General features: G+C 40.9%; 1 protein-coding gene across 11 annotated transcripts in view; it reads left to right on the forward strand.

Annotated features, from left to right (window-relative positions):
* The window catches only part of MAST2 (microtubule associated serine/threonine kinase 2), a 250,465-nt gene that overhangs the window by 205,283 nt on the left and 31,639 nt on the right, over window positions 1–13,543 (forward strand). For 7 of the 11 annotated variants that reach the window (XM_017540865.2, XM_037742875.1, XM_017540867.1 and 4 more), the window contains 2 exons: window positions 9,450–9,525; window positions 13,420–13,440. In XM_017540865.2, coding sequence (XP_017396354.1) covers window positions 9,450–9,525; window positions 13,420–13,440 — 97 coding nt within the window. The remainder of the gene's footprint in view (window positions 1–9,449; window positions 9,526–13,419; window positions 13,441–13,543) is intronic. The other 4 variants (XM_017540868.2, XM_017540869.2, XM_037742879.1 and 1 more) reach the window with 1 other exon arrangement.

The following is a 13,543-nucleotide window of genomic DNA, read 5'->3' on the forward strand; positions in this document are numbered from 1 at the left end:
TAGAGACGGGGTTTCACCATGTTGGCCAGGATGGTCTCGATCTCTTGACCTCGTGATCCACCCGCCTCGGCCTCCCAAAGTGCTGGGATTACAGGCGTGAGCCACCGCGCCCGGCCATAAGTTATTTTTTTTTCATTTGCCTTTAGAGATGACAAACCAAAGCTTAAATTTTTTTCCTTACATCACTCTCTATGTTATAAAGCTCTGTATGTTCTGACAAATGCATAAATGTCATTTATTTGCCACTATAGTATCATACAGAGTAGATTTATTTCCCTAAAACAGTGCACAGTACCTCACCTATTTGTCCCTCATCTTCTCCCCACTGGCACCATTGTTCGTTTTACTGTCTCCATAGTTATACAACTACCTTTTCCAAAATGCCACATAGTCAGAATCTCGCGATATACAGCGTTTACAAATTAACTTCTTTCACTTAGCAATATGCGTTCAAGGTTCCTGTCTTTTTGTAGGTTGATAGCTTGTTTATGTTTATCACTAAATAATATTTCAATGTATGGATGTGACACAATATGTTTATTCATCATCTATTGAAGGACATCTTGGTTGCTTCCAATTTTTGGCAATTACAAATAAACCTGCTATACACATTCATGTTCAGATTTTTGTGTAGACAGGTTTTCAACTCAAGTGAGTAATTATTTAGTGCAGTTACTGGATTGTGTGGGAAGACTGTGTTTAGCTTTTTTTAAAAAATATATATATATATATATTATTGCGCTTGAGGTTTTGGGGTACATGTGAAGAACATGCAGGATTGTTGCATAGGTACATGCATGGCAATGTGGTTTGCTGCCTTCCTCCCCATCACCTATATCTGGCATTTCTCCCCAAGTTATCCCTCCCTAACTCCCCACCCCCTGCTGTCCCTCCTCTAGTTCCCCTCTACAGACCCCAGTGTGTGATGCTACCCCCACTGTGTCCATGTGTTCTCATTTTTCAACACCCGCCTATGAGTGAGAATATGCGGTGTTGATTTTCTGTTCTTGTGTCAGTTTGCCGAGAATGATGGTTTCCAGTTTCATCCATGTCCCTACAAAGGACTCGAACTCATCGTTTTTTATGGTTGCATAGTATTCCATGGTGTATATGTGCCACATTTTCCCTGTCCAGTCTATCATCGATGGGCATTTGGGTTGGTTCCAAGTCTTTGCTATTATAAACAGTGCTGCAGTGAACATTCGTGTGCAAGTGACCTTATAGTAGAATGATTTATGATCTTTTGGGTATACACCCAGTAATGGGATTGTTGGGTCAAATGGAATTTCTATTTCTAGGTCCTTGAGGAATCGCCACACTGTCTTTCACAATGGTTGAACTAATTTACACTCCCACCAGCAGTGTAAAAGTGTTCCTATTTCTCCACATCCTTTCTAGCATCTGTTGTCTCCAGATTTTTTAATGATTGCCATTCTAACTGGCCTGAGATGGTATCTCAATGTAGTTTTGATTTGCATTTCTCTAATGAGCAGTGATGATGAGCATTTTTTCCTATGTTTTTTGGCCTCATATATGTCTTCTTTTGAAAAGTGTCTGTCCATATCCTTTGCCCACTTTTGAATGGGCTGGTTTGTTTTTTTCTTGTAAATCTGTTTTAGTTCTGTGTAGATTCTGGATATTAGCCCTTTGTCAGATGGGTAGATTGCAAAAATTTTTTTCCCATTCTGTTGGTTACCGGTTCACTCTGATTGTTTCTTTTGCTGTGCAGAAGCTCTGGAGTTTAATTAGGTCCCATTTGTCTATTTTGGCTTTTTTTGCCATTGCTTTTGGTGTTTTAGTCATAAACTCCTTGCCTATGCCTATGTCCTGAATGGTTTTGCCTAGATTTTCTTCTAGGGTTTTTATGGTGTTAGGTCTTATGTTTTAGTCTTTAATCTATCTGGAGTTAATTTTAGTGTAAGGTGTCAGGAAGGGGTTCAGTTTCTGCTTTCTGCACATGGCTGGCCAGTTTTCTCAACACCATTTATTAAACAGGGAATCCTTTCCCCATTGCTTGTTTTTGTCAGGTTTGTCAAAGAGTAGATGGTCGTAGATGTATGGCATTGCCTCTGAGGCCTCTGTTCTGTTCCATTGGTCTATATCTCTGTTTTGGTACCAGTACCATGCTGTTTTGATTACTGTAGCCTTGTAGTATAGTTTGAAGTCTGGTAGTGTGATGCCTCCAGCTTTGTTCTTTTTGCTCAGAATTGACTTGGCTATGCAGACTCTCTTTTGGTTCCATATGAAGTTTAAGGTGTTTTTTTCCAGTTCTTTGAAGAAGGTCATTGGTAGCTTGATGGGGATAGCATTGAATCTGTAAATTACTTTGGGCAGTATGGCCATTTTCACAATATTGATTCTTCCTAACCATGAACATGGAATGTTTCTCTATCTGTGTCCTCTCTTATTTCGTTGAGCAGTGGTTTCTAATTCTCCTTAAAGAGGTCCTTTACATTCTTTATTAGTTGTATTCCTAGGTATTTTATTCTCTTTGTGACAATTGTGAATGGCTGTTCATTCTTAATTTGGCTCTCTTTAAGTCTGTTATTGGTGTATAGGAATGCTTGTGATTTTTGCACATTGATTGTATATCCTGAGACTTTGCTGAAGTCGCTTATCAGTTTCAGGAGATTTTGGGCTGAGACAGTGGGGTCTTCTATATACACAATCATGTCGTCTGCAAATAGAGACAATTTGACTTCCTCCTTTCCTAATTGAATACCCTTATTTCTTTTTCTTGCCTGGTTGCTCTGGCTAAAACTTCCAATACTATATTGAATAGGAATGGTGAGAGAGGGCATCCTTGTCTAGTGCCAGATTTCAAAGGGAATGTTTCCAGTTTTTGCCCATTCGGTATAATATTGGCTGTTGGTTTGTCGAAATAGCTTTTATTATTTTGAGATACGTTCCATCGATACCTAGTTTATTGAGAGTTTTTAGCATAAAGGGCTGTTGAATTTTGTCAAAGGCCTTCTCTGCATCAATTGAGATAATCATGTGGTTTTTGTCTTTGGTTCTGTTAATGTGGTGAATTACGTTTATAGACTTGCATATGTTGAACCAGCCTTGCATCCCTGGGATGAAGCCTACTTGATCGTGATGGATATGCTTTTTGATGTGCTGTTGCAATCGGTTTGCCAGTATTTTATTGAAGATTTTTGCATCTATGTTCATCGTGGATATTGGCCTGAAGTTTTCTTTTCTTGTTGAGTCTCTGCTGGGTTTTGGCATCAGCATGATGTTGGTCTCATAAAATGATTTGGGAAGGATTCCGTCTTTTTGGATTGTTTGGAATAGTTTCAGAAGGAATGGTACCAGCTCCTCTTTGTATGTCTGGTAGAATTTGGCTGTGAACCCATCTGGACCTGGGCTTTTTTTGGTGGGTAGCTATTAATTGCTGCTGCAACTTGTTTAGCTTTTTAGAAACAGCCAAACTGTCTTACAAAGTGACTGTACCATTTTGCATTCCTACTAACAATAGCAAGAGTTCCTGTTGTTCCCCATCCGTTCTAATAGGTATGTATGAGTATCCAATTGTAGTTTTAATTTGCAATTTCTTATGGCAAATGGTGTTGAGAATCTTTTCATATGCTTGTTTGCTTTCTGTATATCTTCTTTGGTTAGGTGGCTGCTCAGATCTTTTGCCCATTTTTAAAATTGGGTTTGTTTTCTTATTGTTGAGAGTTAAGAGTTCTTTGCAAATTTTGTTTACAAGTCTTTTTTCAAGTATGTGGGGTTTTTTTTTTTTGTTTGTTTGTTTGTTTTGGGTGTTGGGGCTTGGCTTTGCTTGTTTGTTTTTGAGACAAGGTCTTGCTCTGTCACCCAGGCTGGAGTTCAGTGATGCAATCACAGCCCACTACAGCCTGAGCTCAAATGATCCTCCCACCTCAGCCTCCTAAGTAGCTGAGACCAGGTGTGTTTGGCTACCACACACAACTAATTTTTAAATTTTTTGTAGAGACACTGTCTCCCTGTATTGCTCAGACTGATCTTGAACTTGTGGGATCAAGCAGTCCTCCATCGTCAGCCTCCCAAAGTGCTGGGATTACAGACATAAGCTACTGTGTCTAGCCAAGTATGTGTTTTTTACAGATATTTTCTCCTAGCCTATGGTCTGTCTTTTTCATTCTCTTAACAGTACCTTTTGCAGAAGTTCTTAATTGTAATGCAGTATAGCTTATCAATGTTTTCTTTCATGGTTTTACTTTTGGTTTCATATCCTAAAAATTCATCGCCAAACCCAAGGTCACCTAGACTCTCTGACGTTATCAACTACAAGTTTTATAGTTTTGTGTTTTACATTTAGTTAAATCATACAGTAGGATCATTTTCATGACCCATTTTGAGTTAATTTTTGTAAAAGGTTGTATTTAGATTCATTTTCTTGCATATGAACATTCAGTTGTTTCAGCACCATTTGTCAATGAGAATATATGTTTTCTCCATTGAATTGCTGGTGCTCCTTTGTCATATATCAGTTGACTATATTTGTATGGATCTGTTTCTGGTTTCTCTGCTTTGTTCTACTGATTTATGTATCTGTTCTTCTACCAGTACCATGTTGTCTTGATCGCTATAACTTTATAGTGAGTCTTGACGTCAGGTAGTATTAGTCCTCTAACCTTATTCTTCTTCAGTATTGTATTGGGGCATTTAGACTATTAAAATTTAATGTGGTTGTTGATGTAGTTCATGTCTGCCACCTCCCTATTTGTTTACTAGTTATTCCATCTGTTTTTTTCTTCTTCCTTGATCTTTTTTGCTTTATTTGGGGTTAAGTGTGTATTCTTATTCCATTTATGTCCTTTATTGACTTGCAGGCTATGACCCTTTTTTGTTTGGTGTTTGCATTAGCATTTATAGTATATGTATTTAACATATCTCTCATATCACTCTTCAAATAATATTATACCACTTCACATACAGGATAAGAATCTTCCATTTCTCCCCTTCTAGCTTTGATATAGTTGTTTTCAAAATTTTGGTTCTCATGTGTTGTAAACCCCACACTATTATTTTTGTTTAAACATTTACTGCTTTTAAAAGAAGTTTAAATTATAAGAAAATGTCATATATCTTTTTCCATGTAGTTAACTTTCCCATTGCTCTTCATTGTTTCATGCAGATCCATATTCCCTTTTGCTTCTGCCTAAAGGATATTTTTTAAACATTTTTTTATAGTGTGGTTTGCTGTTGAGAATTTTATTTAACTTTTTTGTTTTAAAGAGTATTTATTTTTTACCTCTGTCTTTAAAAAGTATCCTTGCTGAGGCCGGGAGCAGGGTCTCGTGCCTATAACCCCAGCACTTTGGGAGGCTGAGGTGGGAGAATCACTTGAGGTCAGGAGTTCAAGACCAGTCTGGCCAACATGGTAAAACACCATCTCTATTAAAAATACAAAAAATTAATCAGGCATGGTGGTGTGTGCTATAATCCCAGTTACTCCAGAGGCTGAGGCAGGAGAATCACTTGAACCCAGGAGGTGGAAGTTGCAGTGAGCCAAGGTCACGCCATTGCACCCTTGCCTGGGCAACAAAGTGAGACTCCATCTCAAAAAAAAAATATATATATATATTTATTTATTTTTTTTTTGCTGGTACAATGAGTTCTGACACTAACTACCCCAAATTAGGCCACACTTTACAAAGGCCTAGTCTTCTACAAAACTACCCTCACTTTAGATACCAAGCAGAAGTTTGGGGGTTCCCAAGTCACCCATACTTCTGACAAAATGGATACAAATTTGAAGTTTCTTACTACCTCTTGAGTTCAGTAATTCACTAGAATGATTCACAGAGTTCAGGAAACCACTATACTTAGGTTTACAATTTTATTGTGGCAAAAAAGATAACAAGCAGGTCCAGCCAAAGAAGACATATGTAGGACAAGGTCTGGGAGGGTCCCAAATGCAAAGCTTCCAGTGCCTTCTTTCTGTGAAGTCAGGATACATCACCCTCCTAGCACATTGATGTATAACAGTACATACAAATTATTAAGCAGGGAATCTCACAGGAGCTTTGTGTCCAGAGTCAGGTTTCATTGTATAGGCATGATTGATTGACTCATTGGCCACATGACTGAACTTAATCTCTAGCCCCTGTCTACTTCAGGTTTATGTCAGACTCAAAGCCCCAACCCACTTTTTTCTTTTCTTTTCTTTTCTTTTCTCTTTTCTTTTTTCTTTTCTTTTCTTTTCTCTTTTCTTTTCTTTTCTTTTCTTTTTTTCTTTTCTTTCCCTTTCCCTTTCCCTTTCCCTTTCCCTTTCCCTTTCCTTCTTTCCTTTCCTTTCCTTTCCTTTTTTCTTCTTTTCTTTTTTTGAGACAGAGTCTCACTCTGTCGTTCAGGCTGGAGTTCAATGGCACAATCTTGGTTCACCGTAACCTCTGCCTCCTAGGTTCAAACAATTCTCCTGCCTCAGCCTCCCAGGTAGCTAGGATTACAGGTGTGCTCCACCATGCCCAGCTAACTTTTGAATTTTTAGTAAAAACGGGATTTCACCATGTTGGCCAGGCTGATCTGGAACCCCTGATCTCAGGTGATCCACCCACCTCTGACTCCCAAAGTGCTAGGATTACAGGCGTAAACCACTCACTGCACCAGGCCTCAAAGCCCCAACCTGCTAATCACATGGTTGGTCTTTCAGGTGTGACCAGCCCACATCCTGAGTTATATCGTTAGAATAAAGTATCAGGCCCCATCATGAATAACAAAAGCGTTCCTATCACTTGGGAAATTCCAAGGATTTAGGGGCTTCTTCCCAGGAACTGGACACTAAGGCCAGTCAAATTCTTCACTACCCAAGAGCTGGGTCTAGAATTCTAGGTTGGCGGGAGAATAGCCACATCTTCCATAATTTATAGATACTGCTTTGCTATCTTCTTGCATTGTTTCCAATGAGAAGTTGCTATAATCCTTGCCTTTGTTCCTCTGTATCTTCTAACTTCACCCTATCTTCTCACTTCACCCAGCTCCACCAAGCTCTAGCCACTCCTAAGATTTTTCTCTGTAGTTTAAGTTTTAAGTGATTTGACTATGATGTAGTTTGATGTAATTCTCTTCCTCTTTCTCATGTTTGGGGTTCTTAGAGATTCTTAGATTTATGATGTTACAAGAAAAACTTTAATGTCTGTAAATGACTGTAAATGTCCCACCTAAACTGGGAAGGAACCATGAGACCAAAGAATGACTCAGAGAAGTTCAACTTGATGAGTAGATGAGTTTATTAAACTTAAATACAGGGCATTCCTGGATGGCAGCAGGACAGCTCTAGAGATCCAGGCTGCTTCCTGTCTCTAAACTGCTTTTTTGTTTTTTTTAATTATTATTATTTTTTTTTGTAGACATGGGGTGTTCACCATATTGCCCAGGCTGGTCTCAGACTCCTGGACTGAAGCAATCCGCCCCCCTCAGCCTCCCACACTGGGATGACAGGCATGTGCCCGGCTCCCTCTAAACTGCTTTTAAGCTAATTTCCTGGGTCTTTGTCTACTGTGTTTGAACAGTGAGACTGTTTTTCTTGGGAGGTTCTCAGATACTCTCTGAGATGTTTGGTTGGTTCTCAGGGATACCTGCTCCTCAGCTGGGTACCATTGCCATGGCCTAGCCTTCAGGTTTCAGACAGTGAACATATGCACCCCTAAGTAATCTGGTAAAGGACCCGTCACACAACATATAGATATATGCTTTTTATCAAATTTGCAAAATTGTCAGCTATTATTTCTTCCTCTCTTTTTTTCTGTATCCCCCACTTTCCCCTCCCTCTGCTTGAAGTCTTACAGTGCAGTGGTGCTGTTTAGTTAGTTTTTGCCACTTTTCTTTTCCCTCTTGGTGTTAGTTATTTCTGACATGTGTGTGTTACATAACCCTAGCTCTACTGTGAGTACCCGGAAGATTCGTTGTGCCTCCGTAACCAGCCCAGTCCTTGGAAGACTAGTCATTGTCGGATGCTCCTGTCCAGGCATCTCCTTGAGGCTTTAGCTGGGTAGCTTTGGGTACCAATAAACAGCATCTGACTTTGTATGCCAAGAATCAAACTATGGGTATTTGTTAATCTTTGCATGAGATGAAACTATCAGAAAAGAATAGAATTTAAAAAAAAAAAAAAAAAAGCCTTAATGCTTCTGAGGAGCCCTGATCCTAATTAACTCCTGGCTAAGGAAGTAGCTACTCAGGATCACTTCCTTTAGATCCTGGTGCCCGCTAGCCAGAAGATGGGGAGAGGTCATAACCAATAACCCTAACACAGAGCATGAAAAACCTAGAGGTCACGCAAAGTTGAGAGCAGATTCACTGGATGAAGTTGTGTATTTTATGCACCTGGTGGTGACAGCAAGCTGAAAATGCCTCTTTCTAACTATTTCAATTAAAAATAATGCCATTATATAATTGATACAGAAGTGCTGCTGCATAGGGTAGTAGGGGCACTGATTGAGAGACTGGTTTCTACTAGATCAGTATAAAAAGGCATTAAGTGCTGTATAAGCCCTGTTGGATAGAGATAATGGGAAACAAAGGGGTAAGTTTTGGGCACCTTGGAACATCCCTACCCTGTGCAGGAAACATACTCTCCAAGAAAAAGCCGGGGCATGTTGAAGTACCAGGCCCCTGGGAGGTAAGCACAGAAGTGAGGAGGTGGACAGGGGCTATAGGGGTGCCAGCACAGCATGGAGTATGGTGCTTACTTCAATATGGGCTTTTGAGTAGAGTCATATTAACTTCTGCCAGTGAGGGGCTCCTATGCACCAGCTCCCAGCTAGAAGATAGCCCAGAGAAGCATGGCAGGCTTAGGTTTAAGAACTGTTGGGATTAGTACAAAAAAGTAAACTTATAGGGTTTTGTTCAAAGCTTCTGAGCTTTAAGTTACAAGGGACACGTGAAAACTAGTAAGAAATGATGGTTTGCTTTGTAGAGTTGGGGGGCCTTTATTATGAACTATCTTAAGGGTTACTACTATCCCGAGTCCCTACCTGAGAACCTCTCTTTCCCCTTAAAGCACACATGTTCCTGGTTTAGCCTTTGGATACACTGCAGATATATATATGCAAGAAACTTTTGGATTAAGGGTCCTATTGCCCTTTGAGAAAGCATGAACATTTGGCTCTACCTTCTATACTGAATGAACTCATTAAGCCTTCTGAATGTTGGTTCACTTGACAAGACAGATTAAAGTCTCAGGTGTGTTCCTAGGAGGGCAGGAAATAGTCAAGTTGCTGCTAGATCTAGAATGGATGTCTGAGAGACATGGGTTGTTATAGGAAACTTTGGAACAAGGGAGAAAACCGGGGCTATAAAACTTTTACGGAAAGAGACTCATTAAACTGATAGTGGGACTGAGAAAATAACCATATATACTAATTGCCAGTGCTACGGGAAGATTTCTTGCCTGAAGGTCATGTCAGCTTTCCCCAAAAGCAAACCTCACAGAATTTTGTTTCCTTTCCCACCCACAGGTAACAGTCCTTTGGACAGCCCCCGGAATTTCTCTCCAAATGCACCTGCTCACTTTTCCTTTGTTCCTGCCCGTAGGTAAGTTGATAGAAAACCTCGGGGACCAACACATGTGGCACTTGCTTGAGGGTTAATTGAATGTCAGATTCCTCCTTTAAGTGTCACTACTCATTCCATTGTATTACCTGAGGCTCCCATCCATCAAAACTCTCTCTTTGCTTTTCTCTTCCAGGTTGTAATCATCGTATTCTGGTTTTGCTTTGTAGGTGCCCCATGTATTTGTGTTTGAATGTTTGAACAGGAGAGTAGATATTAAGTAAAAGTAGATTTATTTTTATGATTCACTTTTTTTTTAGTACCTGATGTCCTATGGGTGTGTTCCGAAGCATTATACTCTCAATTGAGAGCTATCCTAGAGTGATCAAAGAGAAAATAACCTCTAGGAGGACCGAAAGTTATTCTCTTCGTCCCCTCTAACCCAGCTAGTTTAAAGGGGCTGGAAGGGCCCTCTGTGCCTCTCTCCTTGACTTTGAGCTGGAGTTTGTGTGGCAGATAAAGAGACTACAGGGACTTCACTTTTCCTTCCAAGTATTTAGAAAGATTTGGTGCATACAGAGCCATGCTTATAGTCCTCTCATGTCTCTCCCCTCTTCAGAATGATATAAAGCTGTCTCTGGCCCATGGCAGCAACACTGACAGCTCTGCGTATGGCTGGAGTATCATCAGGCCTTTGGAGAAATCTGAGCTGAATGAGATTAATCCATCCAAATCACATACCTAGGCTCTGTACCACACATGATTTCCTTCTTTCTCTCTTTCTGTCTTTCTCTCTCTTTCTCTCTTTCTCTCTCTCTCTCTTTCTCTCTCTCTCTCTCTTTCTTTCGTTTTTTCACACATGATTTCTTGTCAGAACTTTTTTTTTTTTTTTGAGCTGGAGTGTCGCTCATTGCCCAGGCTAGAGTGTAGTGGCGCAATTTTGGCTCACTGCAACCTCCACTGCCTGGGTTCAAGCAGTTTTCCTGCCTCAGTCTCCCAAGTAGCTGGGATTATAGGCATGCGCCACCATCCCCAGCTAATTTTGTATTTTTAGTAGAGATAGGGTTTCTCCATGTTGGTCAGGATGGTCTCAAACTTCCGACTTCAGGTGATCCACCCACCTCAGCCTCCCAAAGTGCTGGGATTATGGGCATGAGCCACCGGGCCCAGCTTTTGTCAGGACTTTCCTAAGATTCTTTGGCAGGCTTATATTTATTATATTTTATTTTATTTATTTATTTTTATTTTATTGAGACGGAGTTTCGGTCTTGTTACCCAGGCTGGAGTGCAATGGCGCGATCTCGGCTCACCGCAACATCTGCTTCCTGGGTTCAGGCAATTCTCCTGCCTCAGCCTCCTGAGTAGCTGGGATTACAGGCACGTGCCACCATGCTCAGCTAATTTTTTTTGTATTTTTTTAGTAGAGACGGGGTTTCACCATGTTGACCAGGATGGTCTTGATCTCTTGACCTCGTGATCCACCCGCCTCGGCCTCCCAAAGTGCTGGGATTACAGGCTTGAGCCACCGTGCCCGGCCTATATTTTATTTTTTATTTTTAAAATTGTTCTTGGTTAGAGTTAGTCTGGTATAAGACCTGCAGGAAAATTATGGTTCCAGCTTTGTAACCTTTAAGGGATGGAGAATGTAATATAGCTGGAGGTCAGGACAGTTTTTTTGTTTTTGTTTTTTTTGTTTTGTTTTGTTTTTGAGATGAAGTCTCACTCTTATCCCCCAGGCTGGAGTGCAGTGGCACAGTCTCGGCTTACTGCATCCTCCACCTCCTGGGTTCAAGGAATTCTCCTGCCTCAACCTCCTGAGTAGTTGGGATTACAAGCACCTGCCACCATGCCCAGCTAATGTTTTTTATATTTTCAGTAGAGACGAGGTTTCGCCATGTTGACCAGGCTGGTCTTGAACTCCTGACCTCAAGTCATCCACCTGAGCCTCCCAAAGTGCTGGGATTACAGGCATGAGCCACCACACCCGGCCAGCCAGGACAGTTTTAATACTTAGATTACTTTTTTTAAAAAGACATATTAGGAAAAAGGGAGGCTCCTGGAAATAGTGTTAACTCACTGTTCCAATGATAACCCAAAAGAAATTGATCCTCTTTCCAGGATTCTTTGTAGCTGAAAAGAACTTGAACAGGTTGAGGGAAGTTTGATGGCTGACTTGGGTTTCCCCTCATCAACCCACTTGCCTTATTCAAAATAAATTTTATCCAGGTTTGTTTCATGGGCTCATCTCTCCTACCCTGTGAAACTTCCAATCTGTTAAGCAAGGATCCAGTTAAGATCACTTATAGTATAAGAATATGCTGAATTAATGCATTTTTTTTTTTTCCAACCCAGCTGGAAAGACTTATCCCAGACTTCTTGCCTGGACTGTATGTGTATGAACTGTAGTCTCAGAGTAGGTACAAGCTGGGACAGCAAGACCTGTGGCCAGATCCCCATAGGTGGCATTGAGTTATTTCTCATTCATTCCATAAATATTTGCTGAGCACCACTAACTAGAGCCAGGTGTGGTCAGCTGGGTGCTTAGTTATGTATTAGTAGCAAAACAGACATAGTCCTTACTTCCCTCAAACTCAGGATGTGAGAGAGTCTGTGTACTGATTGTTTCCTTTGTAAGGAATGCTATTCCCTCTGCTCTTCATTTAAGTAACTCATTCTTACCATTCATGTCTCATCTTAAATATAACCTCTTCAGAGAGGCCTTCCCTAAACATTCAATCTAAAGGGGTCTCCTTGTAATTCTCTATCAAATCATCCAGTTTTATTTTCAAACTAGTACTTTTCAATTCCTGATATTTTCTTATTTGCATATTTTCTGTCTCACTTCAACCACAATCAAATCACCTTTAATAGAGATACCTTCATTTGTTGAAAGCTATGTACCCTGGTGGGGAGACCAATGAGTAGTAGGAGAGAAAGACAAACAAGTATATGGTTATAAACTATGACAAGCATCATAGAGAGGGACAGCATGATGTTGCATGAAAGAACAGGAAGAGGGCCAGGCGCAGTGGCTCATGCCTGTAATCCCAGCACTTTGGGAGGCCAAAGCGGGCAGATCGCTTAAAATCGGGAGTTTGAGACAAGCCTGGCCAACATGGTGAAACCGTGTCTCTACCAAAAATACAAAAATTAGCCAGGCATGGTGGCACAGGTCTGTAATCCCAACTGCTCAGGAGGCTGAGGCAGGAGAATCACTTGGACCCAAGCGGTGGAGGTTGCAGTGAGCCTAGATCGTGCCACTGCACTCCATCCTTGGCAATAGAACAAGAGTCTATCTCCAAAAAGCAAAAACAAAAAAAGAACAGGAAGAGACTAAGAGCAGAGAATCTCCACTGGATGGCCATGTCAAGCCTCTCTGAAGAATGAGAAGCAGCTGCAACGTTAGGTGTGAGGACCCATTCGAGGCAGAGGGAACAGCCTGTTCCATTGATACCATGTGTCTTCCATTGCCTGGGTTTATGAGTAGAACCAACTAGGAGGCTTCAGGACCTGATTTTTGCCGCTGAGACCCAAGTAGGTCTGTGCTAGATGGCATGACATTTGAGTCATGTGTATGGAACATGGATCTCTGGGCTGTCCTCTTATAGAACATAGTAGGAAAAGCTGCTAGTTATTGGTGTGGGTGGGGAGAAGTGTTTCAACCCTGCCAAACAGATTTATTGGGAATTGTCTGTTTCTGGTTATGAGGTCAGGCTGGCACTTTGGAGAATCACATTAGTTTGCAATATCAAACAAAAGACAGATTGAATGAAATGCTGAGGATAGACCCATTGGTACTACAATTTCACTTCAAACTATCACGCATTCCTAAACAGAAGGAATGTGCCAAGCTAGACCAAATACCAAGGTTCAAAAAGACCACTCTCTCTGGTTCCTTTGGTTCTCACTATAATGTGTATTTTTTTTTTACTACAGCCATAGCCACAGAGCCGACAGGTAATAGAGGGTATAATGGGAAGAGGGGCTGGGAAACTGCTATGCATGGCCAGACAGTATGGTTTGTGATGTTGTGATTGGTGAAAACTGGTTGTGATGATTC

This window comes from Cebus imitator, unplaced genomic scaffold, assembly GCF_001604975.1.
Source record: "Cebus imitator isolate Cc_AM_T3 unplaced genomic scaffold, Cebus_imitator-1.0 Scaffold129, whole genome shotgun sequence".
NCBI lineage: Eukaryota > Metazoa > Chordata > Mammalia > Primates > Cebidae > Cebus > Cebus imitator.